General features: G+C 49.5%; 1 protein-coding gene across 5 annotated transcripts in view; it reads left to right on the forward strand.

Moving 5' to 3' along the window:
- The window catches only part of LOC144724932 (tyrosine-protein kinase Yes-like), an 80903-nt gene that overhangs the window by 51502 nt on the left and 8305 nt on the right, over positions 1-21096 (forward strand). For 3 of the 5 annotated variants that reach the window (XM_078604252.1, XM_078604250.1, XM_078604251.1), the window contains 10 exons: positions 5185-5476; positions 10415-10511; positions 12342-12440; positions 12858-12961; positions 13641-13790; positions 14808-14963; positions 16106-16285; positions 17655-17731; positions 18173-18326; positions 20405-20536. In XM_078604252.1, coding sequence (XP_078460378.1) covers positions 5212-5476; positions 10415-10511; positions 12342-12440; positions 12858-12961; positions 13641-13790; positions 14808-14963; positions 16106-16285; positions 17655-17731; positions 18173-18326; positions 20405-20536 — 1414 coding nt within the window. In that variant the 5' untranslated portion in view covers positions 5185-5211. The remainder of the gene's footprint in view (positions 1-5184; positions 5477-10414; positions 10512-12341; positions 12441-12857; positions 12962-13640; positions 13791-14807; positions 14964-16105; positions 16286-17654; positions 17732-18172; positions 18327-20404; positions 20537-21096) is intronic. The other 2 variants (XM_078604254.1, XM_078604253.1) reach the window with 1 other exon arrangement.

Here is a 21096-nt window from a genome sequence, read left to right on the forward strand (position 1 = left end):
TAATTTCGCTTTCACCGAATTCACACATCTTCACAGATTTTTGCCATTGCTTCCTCTCATCTATTTCATTCACCGCATCTCCACCATTGCATTCATACGTTGTGCCATTGTTAATCCTTTGTAAAGCACCTTTGTGAAGGTGCTATATACATTGTGTTAAGATAAGATTCTTCACGAGGCCAATTGAAAGGTATAATTAGTCGCCTTTATGTGTCTGTTGCTGTCTTTAACCATTAGTAGCTGGGTGACTTGTTTAGTTAAACCTGCCTGGACTTGCTTGTTCGGCTGTCGAGTTAAAGTGGGTGGAACAGGTGGCTGAGGACAAAGAGGCCATCGTGAAATGTTGATCAATGTTGTCATGAATGTGATCAATATTCCCCCGGTGTTACAGATCCAACTTGCCGACCGTTTAAACATTAAAGAATGTCGGCAAGGAAAAACGAGCAAAATGTCATGGAGAAGTCATGGAACAACATTCAGATTTGTGTCGGAACTCCGTCTGTGCAATTGAGGGGCGTGTAACACACGGAGAACCGCTCCTCGTAATGTACGTATGTATGTTGAACTTCTTTCGCTCCGTACGTAGCCAACCGTTATCATCGGAGGTGCGGGGGAAGGGAAGCTAACTAAACAGAAAAAGCAGTTTAAGGAAATGAGTTTTTAATCTACGTGTAAAAGTGCATAGCTCCATTGGTGTTCTTAATATCGGAAGGAAGAGCGTTCCAGACGGCCGCAGAAGCGCATCTGAAAGCGCGCGATGCGGTGACCGCCTTTGTTCGATGGCCAACCAGAAGCCGCCGCTGCTGCGAGGATGACCGGAGTTCACGTGATGGTTGATGCTCCTGGATGAAATCAGCGAGGTGTTGTGATTGCCGTTTGAGAAAGTCCAGAAGTGGTTTTCTGGCCTAGTTTCTAATTGACGTCCCCTAACATGTGATATCGTGCTGACTGAAAGACGTTTGGGAAGTAACTCTTGACAATCTCAGGTTTAGAGATCAGTCTCCTTGAGAATTGTGCGTTATTATATTCACCTAATAAATGATTATTCATGCACTTAGATTTGATGGTGTACAGCACATGCACTGTGAGCACATCATTAAATGACCCCCTGTTCACTCCTTAATTGTAATTCGGTTGTATTTAGATCCTTAATTCGCCATTCCTAATCTGTATTATTGCTACCGGTTTGGTACAAAGGGACATTACGCCGTACGCCGACACGACATGGGGAGGCCTTCATCCAGCAGTGGATTTAAAACAGTGGTAAGTACAATGATCTAAATCTTGATTTAAAACTTTCGTGACTGCAGGAATTCATACTCTTGGGTCTTTTGGGCAAGTCACGTAAATAAAAATTAATAGATCACGACGTTTCGATCGCAACACAAGCGACCGTCTTCAGGTGAGAGAGAGAGAGAGAAAGCTGCTTAGCAGTCATTGGAAGGACGTGATTAACCAGGTAAAGTCTTAACTTGCTATGATGTTTCCATCCTTTCTACCGATGTTAACTGACTCTGAGTTTCATTACTAGGTTGGATGTCTTTGTATTGACAGGCTGGGTGTCCACTGCCCCAGCCTCTGTGGTTGGACCATCTCTAGCTCCACCCACCTACCTTGATGCACCCGTCTCAGGCCTAACAAAACCTTGCCTCAGCAGCTTTATCTCTCTCTGGCCTGAAGACAATTGCTTGTGTTGTGATCAAAACGTCGTTATCTATTTTTTTTATCTAGTTGAGTCTCGCTGTTTGTTCGAAAAAGAGATACCTCCGTCACGATTTTTATTTGTTGATTATTTTTTTCAGGGGCGCCACAGTCGAAAAAAAATGTTGACTACCTTGCCTGGTTTACAGGAGGCCGTGGGTTCCATCCCGACCCAAACGCCTGTATATTTCGAGTTTTCATGTCTCTCTCCCGGGGTCGTGTGGATTTTTCTCCGGGTCCTCCGGTTTTCCCCCCCCACGTTTAGAAACGTGCATTTAGGATATTTGGCTGCCAGAAATTTCCATGCGATAAGCCACTTTGTTGAGCTGTCATATGTGGCCAGGCCGCTTCTGAAAAAGAACTTTAAAGCTCAGTAGGCCAATGGCAGAGCCAGGATTTTCAGGTGGGGGGGGGCAACCCCTCCAGCAATGAGAAATGATAGAGGAGTTGTTAGTAAGTAAGTACTTGTCCTTTGCTTTTTATTCGACACGTGTGCGGCGATGGCGCAGCCATCGATTGAGGGTCGAATTCGAACTGTGTGTGATCGGCATCGCGCTCGCCGAAGGTGAATGCATTCAGGGAAGTCGTGTACTGTATACACAACTGCGCACAATTATGTGAGTCACTTATAACTGCTTTGCCGTTACTTATTGCCAATTATGAACTCAGACTATTGTCCTATCATCTCAAAAGAGTGCCTGACACGTAATAATATGCTACACAGTGGCAGTGGGGTCGCAAAATGCCCATTTATAACTAATAAACCCCAATGATCCGATCGAAATTAGGGATTTTGATCGGATCATTGGGGGGGGGGGGCACGTGCACCCCACACCCCCCCACTGGCTCCGCCAGTGCAGTTGGCTTTACCTGATAAAATAAAATAGTTTAGTTTAGTTCATAATTCTTATTGCTTGTGATGAACAGAACTCGAGAACCCAGATAAAACCCACGTGTGCACAGGAATACCAGTCACAATCCATGAGGAACCCACTTGCTCTCCTGCCATCTACCGGTCACCCCCTCGCAGCCCAGCAAGTCTCACAGCAGTCGATGATCTCTGTGGGGTCCACCAATCCCTGCCCCCAAAAGCGGTGGATGACATGCGCATGCCTCCGCGTCGGACAATGGATAGAACATGCCAATTAATACAGTACACCCGTGTGTTGGAGAGTAAATTCACAACATGTAATTTTTTTTACTATTTGGCTGTGTCGGGCGGTGGCGGGTTTAACGGCACATTTATATTTACGCGATCTAATCCAAAAACCTCTTTTCACGGATAATATTGGTCGCGAAAGCCTGCGTGTTAAGTTAAATTATAAAAGGTTGCCGTCACTGCACTTTGGGAAGATTTGTTCTTGTGAGGACAAACAAGACGGGGTCGCCCTGGCAGTGCATGTAAACGCTTTTATTTTGTCGTTACGCAAACACCGGTCAACCCTCGCAGCAGCGGCAGCTTTCGGGCTGGCCATCGAACATAGACAGTCTGTAGCGCTCTTCCTTCCGACATTATGAAGCCATCGGAGTGATGCACTTTTACATCTGGATTGAAAATTCATTTCTGTAGAACTGCCATTTGTGTTTAGTTTATTTCCCTTCCTCCGCACCGACGATTAGCTCGGTTGGCTCCGTACGAACATATATACATACGTAGCACTCTGGGTCCTTGAAGGGTTTCTCTGGTACTCAGTAGCTACTATATTCATCTGGTTATTTAAAAACTGATCATCACAAAACATTTAAAATGCAATTCTCATCAGGCCCCATGGTGCTAAGTGCCGTCTCCAGCTCTTATAATCCACTCGAGCTTTCTGGCCTTTCTGCCTATGCGCTCTGAAGAAGGGCCATGGCCTGAAACGTTGCAGATTTTTCATTTATTCTTCTGAAGGCCACAGGGTTGTTGAAGAGTGTGGGGTGTTTTTTTGTTGTTCACTATGCTTGTGTACCACTGCCAACGAAGCAGTAGCATCACCTAATCATTTGTCCTGCTAAGGGTGTTTGTCGCATGCCAATCGTTGCTATGAGGCAGAATTAATTGTAAATCAAAATGTAACAGGATGGAGCGTTTACACCGACTCATTAGCCACTGCGCTGAGCCACCAACTCGCTGCACTTGAGAATCCACTTTCATTGCGGGCGGCTGCCGGGATTCGAACCGAGGATCGCATCTGTGCCATCTCAGTGCTCCGTGACTTCTCGAGCCACCCAGCAATCTTATCCCCCCCCTCCCCCCCCCCCATGGCTATTTTGATCACGGAAACAGACGAAAGTTTTTTGACTTTCGACTATTTTGGCAGCCTGGCGGGTTTGCGTGTCTTCACAGCCTGTTGGGATTCCGTGTGGCTCCGCCAGGTCAATCATGAAAGCGCCTGCCCACAATATGTAGATCACTCGCAGGCCTCCGCTGCAGGGAGGGGTAGCTCCAGCACTGGCTCGGGGCCGCCAACGGTGGCGAGATGTTAACTACGTCGCCTGGTGTGCAGGAGGTCGTGGGTTCGATCCCGACGCTGATGCCTGCTGTATATTTGGAGTTTGCGTGTTCTCCGCGTGGTTGCGTGGATTTTTCTCTGGGTCCTCCGGTTTTTGCCTACAAATTTCTAAACATGCGTTGACTGACATAATACATTTCTACGTGAAAAGCCACTTCGTTGAGCTATCATGTGTGACAGCCAAGTCCTTAACTGGTGATAGATAAAAAAAGTAAAAACTGCGATCAGAATTTCCCCACACTCATATGAGACACCAACTTTGAGAGTAGCGAAGTTCCCAATCGTAAGATCGTGAGCTCGTTAGGTTGGTGCGTGGCCCGGAGGTCATCCCAGCACCGAGCCGGCATCGCCGAGATGATCTGTCCAAATACAGGCAGGCACTTGTGATGAAGCTGGGTTCTCAGGCGTAGGGAGGTGATGGTCTCAGTGTGGTTACCAGTGACTGTACAACAATCTATCACGTTAAATTTGGTTTAAAATTTCAGCTCTGAGAATTAAAAAATTTCGGTTTGGCTGTCATGTGACGGACAATTACTGGTCATGGCAGAGCGAGTGGGAAGGTGCTGTACCATACTGTGTGAAGGGATTTCAGAGGCAGCTCTGTGGTGTATCATTCCGTGGGCCATTCTTTAACAAAAAGGTTTGCCTGCGACTTGAAATATCCAATCGTATCTTTCATCTCATTTGTACTGTCGGATATATATGATGCAAAAGAAGTTCAACATACATGCAGTTGGGGAAAATTACACTAAAAATATACGCAGATTGTCAGACCATATCCTGGAGAGAGTGAAATCAGCTGAGGCATCAGCATCGGTGTCCGATTCCTCATTGCCTTCACCTTCATCTCCCCGTGGTTGGCAAATGACCACCTCGTTGAGGCAGCGCCACCTGACCCGGAGCGCGTGTGACGAACGCACGCTGTAGCCTCTCCCGCCGCAGGAGGGGCGAAATGGCGAGCGAACGAACTAACGAGCGATTGAACGCTCAGCTCGGGCTCGCAGGAAACGCCGCCGACATGGGCTGTGCCAAGAGCAAGGACAGCGACGAGTCGTCGGCCGTGGACTGCCGGCAAGATGCGCACGCCGGCAACGAGCGCTGCCGCTACGGCGCGGGCAACGCCTACATCGTGCAGAACAGCTGCGCCGTCCCGCAGATGTCGAGCCCCGGCACTTACCAGGGCGCCAACATCTCGTGCCCCACGCAGCCCAGCGGAATGATGATGGGCGGCTCCATGATGCCCTTCACGGGCACGCTGTCCAGCCAGCGCAGCCACTACCAAGGTGAGCGGTGTCAGATGGCACGGGCGGCCTTCCTGGGAGCTTGAGACGGATTCACGTCCATCTGTTGAGGGTAGTGGATATGGTCAGCGAGCGAGTCAGTCGCTTGACCACGGCTGCCCTGACGATGATGTTCACTCCCATCACAGAGCCAGCTCGAGTACCATGGAGACCAGCTGTCATCATGGAGGTAATTCTGGCGCCATGGTGGCGAGATGTTAACTACCTCACCTGGTATACAGGAGGTCGTGGGTTCGATCCTGACCATGCCACCTGCTGTATATTTTGGAGTTTGCGTGTTCTCCCCATGGGCGCGTAGATTTTTCTCTGGGTCCTCCGGTTCTCCCCCCCCCCACGTTTAGAAACAAGTGTTGAGATTATTTAGCTGCAATACATTTCCACGTGATACGCCACTTAGTTGAGCTATCGTTTGTGGCCAGGTCGCTTCTGAAAAAAGAGCCATACAGCTCAGTGGGCTTTACCTGGTAAGATAAAAATGTGTAGTTCGTGATGCATTGTTCTTTGATAAGGCTTTGTTTTTCGTGACAGTCGAGGTCATGCTGTCATCACAGCCAAGTGCCATTGATGCCACTGCACCCCAACAATCGCCATATCCCCCAGCTGTTGCACGATCTGTAGCTGGCCATCATGGTCTGCTCTTGTAGTTGCGTTGCTGCCAATCTGGATTTAGGCCTCGTGCTAAAGCCCAGGTGGCTCAAATAAACAACGTTCGTGAAGCTATAAAGATCCGGCCGAGCGGTGCTGCGATCAGTTTGTCTCGTCGCAAATTCGGTGTTCAATTCGGCCAATCGTCCATCCCCCCAGGGTCGATTAAACGAGTGATAATTTATGGGAAGCCGTCCGTGGTCGTCCCGTGGATATACTGGTCCCGGGCATGGGAATGTGGAATCTCCAACATCGGCCCAGGATCACGAGTGGAGGTTAGAGCTTATAAATGCGTCACTGAGGAAAGAATTGTTTCGCGCAGGAATTCTGGTCGTGGAAATTGCATGCGCAGCTCGTCGCATGTTACATCTCCTGCCTCCGCACTTACACAGCCATTAGTCACAAACTAAACGTGCGCAAAATACCAGTTTGACTTTCTATGATTCATCACTGCGAGGTGTACTTAACGAGCACGCGGGTGTGGTGTGCAGGTCCTAATGGAGATCCGCTGTAATGGGTTTTTCCACCAGTATTATGAATGTACGTAAAGGTGCTCTGCGCCTTGTCTGAGCGGGTGACAACCTCGGCATTGAAACGTTAACTATTGCGGACAAGGTATTTGGTAGTGACTTCGCAGTGGTTGATTATAGCGTCCGTGTATAGCACAGAGGACGCAGGCAAAGGTCGTAATCACTTGTACGTTGTCTTTTTAACCAAGTGGTACTCCTCAGGGCTGTTCACGTGTATTTGCTGTAGGATTTGGAGTTTATTCTGATATGTTGATTTTAAGCTTTCGTGACTGCAGGAATCCATACTTTTTGGTTTTTTCTGTAAAGTCACGTAGGTAGAAAATAAAATAAATCACAACGGACGCTTGTGATGCGCCCGAAACGTCGTGATTTATTTTATTTTATACCTACGTGACTTTATTCTGATATGTTACAACGGATAATCCCGTTGAGCCGGGTGCCCGCGCGGTGACTGAACCTGCACTCAGCCTCTCACCCGGGCTGATTCGGTGCCGGAAATGAGTCCGTGATGTGTGACGGGAACAATGGGGGAGATGTAAGATTCCAGCGCATGCTGCTCCTGCTGACTGCATCACACGTGTGTGCACCATGTTAGCCTTACATTTTTTGTTTTATTTGATTCGTCGCAACAGATGGGTCGGTTGCCCGGCTATTTTACACCCCGGGGGAGATCCGTGGTTGCGCGAGCACAGCAGTGACAACAACAAAACCAAAAAGGACAAAAATATCAACGTTGCCGAGAACGAGTGCAGGGTCCCTGAGGAATAGCGCGCGACTGGCGGGCGAGGCGTTTAACGGTCGTAAATGAATGACGCGACCAATCAATAAAAACAACGGCGGTGACATAATATGAGAGCAAGAGGCGCCAGAAAGTGTGAGGTGCGGCTGCAGGTCAGCTCTGCGTGTTGGTTTAATGGGGAAGTCGAGAGGGAGAGTGAAGGGAGGGAACCAAGCTGAAAATGAGCTGCGAGGACATTCTAAAAAAAAACGTGGAGCAGCAACGCGGAGAGACTTTTTACCGAACAAAGTTTTTTGGCCACTTTTTGTTTGCATGTGCACCGCAAGTACTGTGTGTGGTTTATGCAGACATGATCCCTTGAAAAAAGGTTTCCGTTTGGTGTTTTAACATCTTAACACCTGTTTTATTGCCATGAAGGGTAACACTTATTCGTCTACGGAGGCACTTTTGTTTGTTGAAAACAGTTGGTGAAGCTGCTGAAATAATGGCGTTATGGCCATTGGTGCCCCACTTATTATTATCATCATCTTCATCATCAACAACAACATTCTAATCTACATCCCATAGGTTTGGCAAGGATGGCAGCAATTGGGGGAGAAGTCGGCACTTATTTTCCCATTACTCGAACTGGTCCCATGGCATAAATTCGGAATGTTTCCACCACTGGCTCGGCATTCGCAATGGGAATGAGCACCACCCAAGGCTCGTTTGGAGTGTGGCGATGCTTTCGCTTTGTTAATGATCAACATTGGATTTGCGGCCGCAATACTGAAAATGAAAACTATTATTTTTTTTCCTTTACATTTTTGAAATTTAAAGTGTCCCTCTGATCACTGTAGAGAGGGACGTGCGGTTAGTATTAATTTGTTTTAGTAGCCCTTGCCAGTGCTGAAAACTCTGCAATTCCTTTGTGGGTGATAAGTCTGCTCACGAAACAACCACAGCGGACTTCTCACAAAGTGGTGCTCACTTTATTTTATGGACTCGGAAGGAATGATAACACTGTGTGACAAAGTGTTTGTCTTGATCCCCGACAGGCATTCCGACATATGCCTTGTAGGCCTCACACATCTTAGCAGATGCTTCCACAGACATAGCAAAATGCGTGTGCCGGATGCTTACAGCCTCTTGATGCCATCTCAAAAAAATGCAGATATGTCCACTTAGGCAGCTGGAACTAAACTGAACCAGTGGGCTTAAGGCCCCTGTTTTTATGCTACTATTTATATTACTGGAAATAATGTTCTAGAAGTTACTCCAAGTTTACTCAGCACTGAATCTATCTGAAATGTTCTGGAAAATAGGTACATTTCAAAATATCACTGTCCTGGTCACAAAAGCAAAGTTTGTGGGAAATAATAGCCATTTTCGATACTTTTTAGGCATGAGCAATTACGAAGTAAGACTTACGACCCCGGAACAAACAAAAAATGTGTTACACAGTTTTGTCATTCCTTCCAAGTCCATAAAATAAAGTGAGCAGCACTTGGAGAGAAGTCCATTGCGGTTGTTTTATGAGCAGACGTATCACCCAGGAACAGAAATTGTGTTACATAGTGTAATATAAGTATTACCTTCGAGGATTTTATCTCACAGTCATCCTTTGGGCGCCAATGTGGTGAGATGTTATTTTCCTTGCCTGGTATACAGGAGGTCGTGGGTTTGATCCCAATCCATACTCCTGTATATTTGGAGTTTGCATGTTCTCCCCATGGGCACGTGGATTTTTCTCCGGGTTCTCCGGTTTTTCCCTCCACGTTTAGAAACCTGCATGGAGAGTATTTGGCTGCTATAAATGTCCACGCGATAAGCCACTTCGTTGAGCTGTCATTTGTGGCCAGGTCGCTTCCGAAAAAGAGCTACATAGCTCATTGGCCTTTACCTGGTAAATAAAAAATAGTTTAGTTTAGATAATAATTAGTGATGCATGTGATGAGAAACCAAATAAAACCCACGTGTGCACAGGAATACCAATCACAATCCATGAGGAACCCACTTGCTCTCCTGCCATCGACCGGCCACCCCCTCACACCCCAGCAAGTCTCACACCAGTCGATGATCTCTGCGTGGTCCACCAATCCCTGCCGCCAAAAAGCGCTGGATGACATGCGTGCGCCTCCGTGTCGGACAACGAGTAGAACATGCCAATTAATAGCTCAGTGGGCCTGACCTGGCAAAATAAAATAAAATAATTCGTTTAAAATGGGGAAACATGGAGGTGGCCAGGTGGCCCAGAGGTCAAAGTGCTGAGCTAGCAGTGCTGAGATCCCACGTGGTGAAGTGTCGAGTTTGTGGCCCTCAGCCTGCTCACCACTGACTGAACAGCAACAGCAAAAAATCTATCGCAGTGAAATTGTAACTCGGTTCCGCATTTAATTTTACTAAATTGCAGCTCGCTTGAGAATTCGAAAACATTGCTTTCGCTTTCAATTTCGATTTAAAGCTTTCGTGACTGCAGGGATTCATCTTCTTGGTTCTTTCGGTAAAGTCACGTAGAAGGGAAGTAATAAAATAATAAAAATAAAACATAATAAAATGAAATAATTCTCATTATTTCATTTTATTAATTCTCATTATTTCATTTTATTATGTTTTATTTATATTATTTTATTACTTCCCTTCTACGTGACTTTACCGAAAGAACCAAGAAGATTGCTTTCGCTGTCGTGGGTTAAACTGTGTTCTCTGTGGCAGCGTGGGTGGGAAAGTTCGACGGCATTTTGTGTGGAACAGAGGCCACTTAAATGGATTTCAGATATTCACTTCAGCGGGCATTACTTTTACACGGAGGGTTCTACCACTCTTTGAGAGATGCCAAAAGGGTACTTCATCCCATTACGTGGCGGATAACACAATTATGATAATATTGGGCCAAAAAAGACAGGGAAAAAGATTGTGAGGTACATTTTAACTGCAGCACGAATCAGCTGTGTGTATATATGTCAATATCCCACACCTCCCTCTCTGCCTTCTAATTGTGAGACCTGTTTCTGTGTGCTCCGACAGAGGGAGTCACGTTCTTCGTGGCCCTGTTTGACTACAGCGCGAGGACCCCTGAGGACCTGAGTTTCAAGAAGGGCGAGAAATTTCAAATAATCAACTCGTGAGTGAGGGTTCTCTTCATCTGAACCACACGATGTCACGAATTTATATTTTTTGAAAGACGGTTTAGCAGTGCTGCTATTTTGCTTTGGGTGCCCTCATTGGTTTTGGCTGCTGTTCGTAGCCGCGTCGCTCTCTTTTCTTCCTCCCCGTGCATCTCTCGCTCACTCGGCCTCTCGCTTCTGGCCCCGCCTACTCCCCCCCACCCGCCCAGTCCCTGGCGTCCACGAGGCGCCCTCCCCCTCGCTCCCTATCCCCCCCCTCCGTTCCCCCCCCACCCCCCCTCTTTAACTTATATAGCCTCCTGGCATCTCTCCCACTTTAGTATAAATGTTCTTGCTGTGGTGTTCACACCTGATGATGATTGCTTGTGTTGCAATTGAAACGTCGTGATTTAATTTAGTTTACTTTTATTTTTTATTTTATTTATAATTTTCTTTACCTACGTGACTTTACCGAAAGAACCAAGAATACGGTTGCATAATACTGGTAGGAACTTCCTGGTTACACCAGCCCACAGGGGATTATTGTGTCCGTCCGTCGTGCATCCAAAAATGGGAGGGGTGGGCCTGGGTGGAGAGGGGAGGGTGGGGAGGGGCTGGGTGGGGAGGGTGGGCAGGGGCTGGGTGGGGCTGGGTGGGGGGTGGGAGGGGTGGGGTTGGGTGGGGAGGGGGCTGGTCACCCCGTGGTGCCCTTATAAGACTCAACGTTTAACCTACTCACGCCGGCTTGTGCCCGGCCTCACAGTCGGCCATATTTGCGGAATACACCACGCCGCCATTGACCGAGCAACCCAACGTTCCTACAAGCTCCCACCGCAGGAATGTGTTGAATGACTTTTGCTTAATGAATTTCACCGTTCAGCCAACCAGCAGCTCGACGCACTACACAACTCTGAATTCGCACTTGCTATTTCGGAAAAATGTGAAACTATTGTAATATATTTGGGGAGGCAATAGGCTGCGGATCAAGGTGTTGCATCTCTTGGGAATCAGATTGCGCCAAAATCTCAAACTGCCCTCCATCGCCTCTCATCACAATCGTTCCAGCTGTAGTTTTCTGTTCCCATCCGACCAAGGTCATCATTTCACGCACTCCCAAGTTATACAGTTTACCGGTGTAATTGTATCGCTTGTGTGCTCTGTTGTGGTTAACCTCACGTGTCAGAGTGTGCGCCACACGTGGCTGCAAGCTCACCGCATTGTGTGTGTGTGTGTCCATTCAGGGGTGCGTTTGTGTGTATCCACACTCATGTTTATTTGCACGGTTATAACAAATGAAGGCTCACATAGGGCACTGGGCTTGGGAGCTTTTTTTCTTTTTTGTCTCAGACTTCTTTTTTTTATCATTTCTTTTCCACAACGTTATCCCAATTTCTCTGTCCGCTTCGTGAGACAAAATGTAGCCATCGGGACCTCGTGCAGGGACACGCAACCGCTTTCGTTTTTTTGGGATCAGCCTGCGGAAGTAGGCACCACAAAGCTCCACCTCTTGAGATCCGTTCAAGCGCCCTCGATGCCAGGCAGTAGAGAGGGCAGCGTTTAACCCACCTGCTCTGTGCCACGAAGAGCAATGTTTGTCACATGGCAGTTAAACTAATAATTCTCAAAACATGTATATAGCTGAACTATGCACTTAACTTAGTTTAACGTGATATAATTCTGTGCAAGCATTGGCTGAAGCCATCAACTCAACGCACTTTAGAACCTGGCCTCCCACCTCCCTCGTGTGCCGTGCCTACCTTCATTGGTGCTGCTCGCTAACAGCACTTGCCCCAAAAGTCTGTAAATGGCTATAGAGGGGGAACTTTGTCCGCGTCTTTGTGGTGCAGGGACGATGACTGGTGGACGGCCAGCTCGCTGTCGTCCGGCCTCACGGGGTACATCCCCAGCAACTACGTCGCTCCTGCGGGATCCGTGCAGGCCAAGGAGTGAGCAGCAAGTGCAGCACACGCGCGCCGGTCACACAGCACCTGCGTAGCAACCAGCAGGCGCAGGCCGCAGGCACCCCGTGCACCACTGTACACACAGCAATACCACGGAGTGCACAGAGCGTGCATGCGGTTTGAATGTATCAGTAGCAATAGCGCGCAGTGTGTATACATCGATAGCGTCCGGTGAGTATGTTCCAACGGCAAAATCATTCGGTGTTGGATGTAACGATAGCAATAGCAGTGTGCACCAACGATAGCACGCAGCATACACGGCAGCTGCCCAACGGTGACGATTGTGGAAGAGCAACGTGGCGGGGTGGGGGGGAGCGTGCGTGGCGCGATGCCGCTGTGCCGTCAAGTCCGTGCACCCCCCCCCCCCCCTCCTTACGCCGATCTCGGCGCTGTCCCCGCAAGGTGGTTCTTCGGGAAGCTGACGCGGAAGGACGCTGATCGCTGTCTCATGGACCCCGCGAACCCCATCGGGACGTTCCTCATCCGCGAGAGTGAGACCACTCAAGGTGAGCACGTGGGCGAATTGGCGTCTGAAACCTTGAACCTGTGACTGTGGTCCCCCTGCACGTGCGTGTGGGGGAGGGGTCCGGGGGGGGGGGGCTCTGCCTCTCTCTCCACTCGGTCCTGTCCCGGGCCATCTCCTCGTTCGCAGTGGACGAGATGTTATCTCCCTCGCCTGGTATGCAGGAGGTCGTTGGTTCGATCCCGACCCTGACAATGCCTGCTGTGTAGTTGGAGCTTGTGGGGTTCTCCCCGTGGTCGCGTGGATTTTTCTCCGGGTCTTCCGGTTTTTCCCTCCAGATTTAGAAACATGCGTTTAGAGTTATTTGACTGCTTTAAATTTCCACGTGATGTGGCCAGATCGCTTCTGAAAAAGAGCTCCATAGCCCAGTGGGCTTTACCTGGTAAAATAAAAAATTGTTTAGATTAGTTTAGTCTAGTTCACCATGATTATAAATGTGGAGGGGGAGAAAAATCGACGCAACCACGGGGAGAACATGCAAACTCCAAATATATAGGCATCGTCAGGGTCGGGATCGAACCCACGACCTCCTGCATACCAGGCGAGGTCGTTAACATCTCCTAGCCACCGCGGCAGTGGCAGCACCGGTAACTCCAAAGAGACTCACGTTCGTATCGTGTCGTGGCTTCCGCGTCGGCCGTTGACGTTTGCTCATTTTGCAGGAGCCTACTCGCTCTCCATCCGGGACTACGATCCCATCAAGGGAGACACCGTGAAGCATTACAAGATCCGGAGGCTGGACTCTGGCGGCTTCTACATCACCAACCGGATCCACTTTGCCCACATTCACCAGCTGGTGGAGCACTATGCCAGTAAGCTCTTGCACGCCGGCGCTAACAGCGCACCGAGCCAGCATCGCCAATATATACACATCCATAACTGTCAACCCCTTATCAGTGCCCTACCTTACTCTTTGGTTCTTTCGGTAAAGTCACGTAGGTATAAAATAAATTAGATCACGACGTTTCGATTGCAACACAAGCAATCATCATCAGGTGGGAAAACCACAGCAATAATTTTTTTGTTTTTGCTGAAGTGGGAAATTGTTTCTTGCTTTGGTTGTCCCACCTGATGACGCTTGTGTTGCGCCCGCAACGTCGTGATTTTATTTATTTTATACCTACACGACTTTACCGAAAGAACCAAAGAGTATAGTGAGTTGATGCTCTTTTCACTTGATCTCTACATTCAACAAGTTTGGGAAGAATGAGGCACATGCGTAGATCATGTAAGGCTTTCTCACGTGCATTTGTCCTCGGTATGTAACGATTTGTATTTGAAGCTGATGTGTTGAAGAATGCGGTTGTGTCTTTGCAAAGGAAGTCCTTTTTTATCCAGGTTCATGTCTCAAGTTGGGAAAGTGCCCGAGGGCAACACAACTTCATTTCCAAGTGTAGTTCACATTGGCTCGTCTTTGCGAGTGCTCCCACGATAATTCCCCCGGTTTATTCTACCTCAGAGGTGGCAGGATTAGAACTCGTGACTTCCCCCCCTCCCCTTTCTCCTATGAGATTAGTCATCTTTCTCCTCATCCTCCCCTCCCCGCATAATCTTTCTTGTTGTCGCATGCGGTCAGAAGTTCCCCCTTCGTCGAGCCCCGGCGCCCCGATCCCGGATTTTTCCTCGCTGTCTTCCCGCTGCTCCTCTTCTATATTGCGATCGGTATCTTTGCACTGGGCACGTGTCGACTCCCGAAAAAGAAACAAAAATTTACTCGCGACTGTCCTGCTCCAAGGGCAGTGCACCCCTCCCCCCCTCTCCCCCCGCCCTCTCCCGACCGGAGGCCGAATGGACGGCATTAACAGGCGCTCCGTGTGCGTGCCCTGCAGATGTGGCGGATGGGCTCTGCGGGAGGCTCGTCAAGCCCTGCCCTGTCTTCGTGCCGCAGACCCAGGGCCTGTCGAAGGACGCGTGGGAGATCTTACGCGAGTCGCTCACGCTCGACGTCAAGCTCGGCTCCGGCTGCTTTGGCGATGTGTGGCTTGGTGAGTTTGTGCTCCAGCGTCTGTCCGTGTGTGCTTGCATGTGTGCGTGTGTGTGGGGATACAAACCTGACGGCCCGAGTTCGATTCCCGCTCACGGCCAACACCGGTGACGATTGTCTGAACCGGTCCTGGGCCTCCCCTAGGTCGACTCAGCCTCAAATGAGTACCTGGTGCAGTGTGTAGTAAACATCGCTACTGGGGAGACAAAGGCGGTCGGGTTTGGGGACCTGGCAACCCACCCCCTCGTGTACCGTTTCGGCCTTCATAAGTGCTCGCTAACGGCACTTGCCCCAACCGTCTGTCCAGGCTATACGGGGGATCTTTGTCTTTGTGTGTGTGTGTGCGTGGAAGCGGGAGTGTAGTGGTTAGCGCGTTGCACTATGACCCACGGGGACACGAGTTCAATTCCCGCTAACGGCCAACACCAGTGACGAGTATCTAAACTGGTCTTGGGTGTCCCCTAGGTTGACTCAGCCTCAAATGAGTTCCTCATGCGGTGTGTAAACATCGCCAATGGGGAGACAAAGGCTGTCGGGCGTGGTCCTGGCGACCCACCCCTTCGTGTGCCGTACCGGACTTCATAGGTGCTCGCTAACAGCACTTGCCCCAACAGTTTGTTAAGACTATACGGGGGATCTTTGTCTTTTCTTTTGGTGTGGTGCAGTGGTAAGCGCACTGTGTTACGAATCCCGCCGACCCGAGTTTGATTCCCACTCACAACCAATTACTGGCAAATATTGAACTAGTCCTGGACCTCCCCTAGGTAGACTGATGTGGAGAGACAAAGGTGGCCAGGTGTGGTGCTTTCATACCGCACCAGGTACTCATTTGAGGCTGAGTCGACCTAGGGGAGGCCCAGGACCAGTTCAGATTATCGTCACCGGTGTTGGCCGTGAGCGTGAATCGAACTCGGGTCGCCGGGTTCGTAACGCAGCGCGCTGACCGCTACGCTACCGCTCCCCACACACCCCACACATACCCCACACACACCCCACACACACCCCACACACACCCCACACACACCCCACACACACCCCACACACACCCCACACACACCACACACACCCCACACACACCCCACACACACCCCACACACACGTGAACGCACGTGAACGCGCACGCGCGGCGGCTGCTCTCGCCAGGCACGTGGAACGGCTCGACGCAGGTGGCGGTGAAGACGCTGCGTGCCGGCACCATGTCGCCCACGGCCTTCCTGGACGAGGCGCAGGTCATGAAGAAGCTGCGGCACGACAAGCTGGTGCAGCTCTACGCCGTGGTGTCCCAGGAGCCCATCTACATCGTCACCGAGTACATGAACAAAGGTGAAGAGGCCCCACCACTACGGAAACACTGCACACAAGTTGTGTAGACAGTCATTTTGGTGTCACCCGGTGCGGTCCGTAGACCCCGCGCCCCCCTGGTGACGCCACTGGTCACATATCCTTTCCCCGACGGTAGTGCAGCCTGAAACGTGGTCCCCAGTAACTTGCAACGCAGCTCGTGGGCACAGCAGCAAGGGCCTGGGTTCGATTCCCGACTCGGGCGTGTTTCAGTACGGAGCTTGTATATCATTCACCCCTGTTTCTGCGTGGATTTATGACATGGATGTGTTACATCGCCGAACTGTGAGAGATGGCGATGGCTTGGGGAGGCCTACATCCAGCGGCGGATTGATCGTGGCTGCTGATGATCGTGCGGATTGCTGCAGATCGATATTACTTTGACAACTGGGGCAAAATAAAACCTGATTATCCTTTGGGATTCCATCTTCCTCTTGGAAAATTACTTGATCAATGTTTGTATTGTGTTCACTGCACATCAGAATATTTATACTGGAGGAATCTGATGAGCTATAATGCTCTTTTTCACAGATGTTCAGTAGGGGCAGGTAAGAACGTTACAACAACAAACAGTACCAAAACATGATACAGTAAAACCTGGGATTGCGAGTAACTTGGTCTGCGAGTGTTTTGCAAGACGAGAATTTTTTTAAAATAAATATTAATTTGATAAACGAGCGAGGTCTTGCAATACGAGTAGTACGTGTATACGCTTTGTCTGCCGAGCGTCACGTGATCACAACTGATGTACGAGTGCTTTGATATACGCGTGCTTTGGATTACAAACACGTTTCCGGAACGAATTATGCTCGCAATCCAAGGTTTTACTGTAGTCGTGCAAAGTACAAGAAAGGTAAACAAATCACCGAACAATATACAAAGGAAAGTAACCCACCCCCATCCTATCAACCAAAGCCCACTGAGGTAGTAACTTATTTTTCAGAAGCGACCTGGCCACAAATGATCGCTCGACAAAGTGCTGCCTTATCATTCGCTAATACATTCCAGACCCAAAGATATGCGCGGCCTCATTTATCAAAACACTTATTTACGTGAAGGTAGCGGTGGTTCAGCAGGAGAGCGAGTGGCTCGCGATTGGAAGGTTGCCGAGTTCCAATCCCTGCTTGGGTGTTGACTCAGCCCATCGTCCCTCCTGGGCTTGATAAATTGTGCACCACTTCATGGCAAAGTCAACAGTGGTGGTTCTGTGAATGGACTCACACCTGCCATGGGAATGAGGAATATCCACCACTGGCTCAGGGCTGTAAACAGGAGATCACCGCATCATGCTCATTTGAGCAGCAAATCGCTTTTGACTTGACAGCATGCCTGTGATGTTGTCTGTACACAGGATGCCTCCTGGACTTCGTCAAGTCTGGGGAAGGGAGCATGCTTAAGCTCATTCAGCTCATGGACATGGCAGCCCAGGTAAGTGCGCTCGTACATCGTGCGTGTGCGCCCTACGCACGCGCGGTCCAAGTTTCGGCCACTGATGGAGCGGTCTGGCAGTCCTATTCACTTGCTTGTGGTGGCCAACGTTAATATTCGCTGAATGGAAATTCCAAGAACTGGAGACGGCCGGGCCGGCCGGCTATCGTGACGTTCACGATGGCCGGGTCAGGGCACTGAGCCAGAACCCCCTGAGGCAAGGGGCGTTGGCAAACCTGCGGCTCTGAAGTCGCGTGCGGCTCTCTTTTGAGTCGACGGGTTCGTAGCGCAGCACGATAACCGCTACACTACCGCGGCGCGTTGCCACAATCGCACCACCGTGGTTTGTCTCATAACAATAACAACAATTCACAACAAAAGCACTCGCTCCCAACAGTCCGGTGAAGGGCCACGCGTCTTGCGTTTGCGCGCTGAATGCAGATCTCGTCGGGCATGGCGTACATCGAGAAGATGAACTACGTGCACAGGGATCTGCGCGCCGCCAACATCCTGGTCAAGGACAACCTGGTGTGCAAGATCGCCGACTTCGGCCTCGCCCGCCTCATCGAGGACAACGAGTACTCGGCGCAGCAAGGTGCCCCCCCCCCCCACCCCACCGCGGCCCCGCGCCTGCGCAGAGAATCATCGGGATATTGATTTGTCCTGGAGCAATGCGACGAGCTATGAACCTTTTTTTGTCACAGATGTCGTCCAGTAGTTTTCACAGGTGTCCAGTAGTTTTCACAGACGTCCAGTAGCCATCCGAGACACCGGGCTCACGGCACATGGCGCCCGCAGGGTGACCTGAACTCATGAGAACTGTGCACCATCGACACCCCCACGGTACCAGGGGCGCGTACAGCCATCGTACGCTGATCTCGTCAAGGAGCATCAACCATCACGCAAACTTCGGTCATTCTCGCAGCAGCGGCTTTTGGCTAGCAATGGAACAAAGATGGTCACTGCATTGCGCGCTTTCAGATGCGCTTCTGCAGCCGTCTGGAACGCTCTTCCTTACGATATTAGGAAGCCACTAGAGCGATGCACAAATCTAGATTGAAAATTCGTGTCTTTAGAACTGCTTTTCATGTTTAGTTTGTTGTCCTTTCCCCGCACCTCCGATTAGCACAGTTGGCTACGTACAGTGCGAAAGAAGTTCAACATTCATACCCACACTGTGGGTCGGAACATCCACAGCAATACATTTAGGATCAAGTTCTCACGAAGTGCTTATACATGTAGTACTACCTCGATATACGAAATAGATGCGTTCCTTGAGCTTCATTCGTATACTGAAACTTCGCATGTCGAATAACTTATAAGAGTACTGTGAGGATGCGTTCCCAGCCATCGTAACTTACCACTTCATGCTAAAAACACTTCATAACTTAACGTTCATACTGTAAACAAAGACAATTGATATTGACAGCAATACAGTATTTTATACTGTAAAGGTTTTATATTAATAACTGATGTGAATAAAAGAAGCGGTGAAGAAACGTAAATGTATTATTTATATAGTACTGTAAATCGATTAAATAATTATTATTTTTATATAAATTTCAGTGTATTTATTATTTCACTACAATTTGTAGATTTCTGTGTAAAATAATGATAATACCAAAACTTCGCATGTTGAATATCGAGGTATTGCTGCACGAGCTATGATCTCTGCAATGCGGATGAACCACGACGACAAAGAGAGTGAAGTCAACGAACTGAGACGCAGCCAATTAGCTGCCGTTGAAAGTGCGTTTCGGAAACAGGTCGTCAACAGGCGCGATGTAATAATGTACCGAGAATCGGCGGACCCTTGCCGAGTGTAACCCGTCGCGTTCCAAAGACGGGCCGCTGAACGAGAAGACGTTAACCAGCCGTTGGTGCACTTGTTGAACAGAGTCCCGTGATTGAGGTGAAACGACCGGGAAAAGCAGGTTGTTTAACACGTAGGCTTAAGACCGAGGGAGGAGGACTGCTTCACAGTCAATTCTGGCTATCGCCTGTTGTAATCACCGGCGAAACGTTGTTACTCGAATTGTAAATGTTGTGGGTTTACTCCCCAACACACCGGTGTGCTGACGTAGTGACTAATTGGCACGTTCTGTTTACGTGACAAACCTTACCAATGGGCCGAGTCGGCTCGTGGTGGCGGGTTTAACGACGCGTTTATATTCACGCGATCTAACCCCAAAAAAAAACGTAATTATGGAACACAGGATGGCAGTGGTTCAGTCGGCGAGGAAGAAGCGAGACCATGTAGAGCCCTAGAAGCTGAAAGCGTATGCTGGAAATTTGCTTGAAGCCAAGCTAAGGGGCCATTGTGAGCCCACCCCTTTGAAAAGGCCCACAAATGATACTTATCCATCACCGGGTATCTTTGCTCGTACGAACTGGGTACTTACGGGGAATATATTCGATCTGACAACACTGCATTATTTAATTATCGTCCACTTCTGGCAATGCAGAAGTGATTGAGATTCAATGTATCTGAGGTTTGTGTTAATATGTGTGTCTGTTTCTGCGCATGTATCTTTCTGTGTGTGTGTGTGTTTTGGTGTGTCCGTGAGTAATGGTGTGTGTCTTTCAATGTGTGTGTGTTTCTGCGTGTTTCTGTGCATGTATTTCACTGCGTGTGTTTCTGTGCGCATGTTTTTGTGTGTGTGCGCATCTCAGGAGGAAAGTTCCCCATTAAGTGGACCGCGCCAGAGGCTGCGCTGCACGGCCACTTCACCATCAAGTCCGACGTGTGGTCGTTCGGCGTGCTGCTCACCGAGCTGGTCACCAAGGGGCGCATCCCCTACCCTGGTCAGTGTTGGGTCTCTTTGTGTACGAGCGTGTGCATGTCTAGGAGCGTGTGCATGTCTAGCTGGGTGTGCTTGTGTATGCATGTGGGGAGCGGTGGTGTAGCGGTTAGCACGCTGCGCCACAAACCCAGCGACCCATGTTAAATTACCGCTCACGGTCAACACCAGTGACGATTATCTGAACCGGTCCTGAGCCTCCCCTAGGTCGACTCAGCATCAAGTGCTGATGAGGCAGTGACAACAAAGACCAGCTCTGATGAGGTCTACTGCTGATGAGGTCCATAGATTTCCAGGGGCTCGGTGCCATTAGGGATGGAACGATGGTGGCACGGTGGTTAGAGGTCTGCGCTATGAACCCGGCGACGTGAATTTGATGTCCGAACTGAATCGGGACCCTTCCCTTTCACCAACTCGTACTGACTCCTCGGGACAGACGATGGGAGGCAGAGGCCACGGTGTATCAGGGATATGTGACGAATATCTGAACCGGTCCAGGGCCGACCCACGATTGACGCAGCTTTGACTGAGTACCTGGTGTGACGTGTAAACATTTCCACAAGG

This window comes from Lampetra planeri, chromosome 22 (genome assembly GCF_965212315.1).
Source record: "Lampetra planeri chromosome 22, kcLamPlan1.2.h2, whole genome shotgun sequence".
Classification (NCBI taxonomy): Eukaryota; Metazoa; Chordata; class Hyperoartia; order Petromyzontiformes; family Petromyzontidae; genus Lampetra; species Lampetra planeri.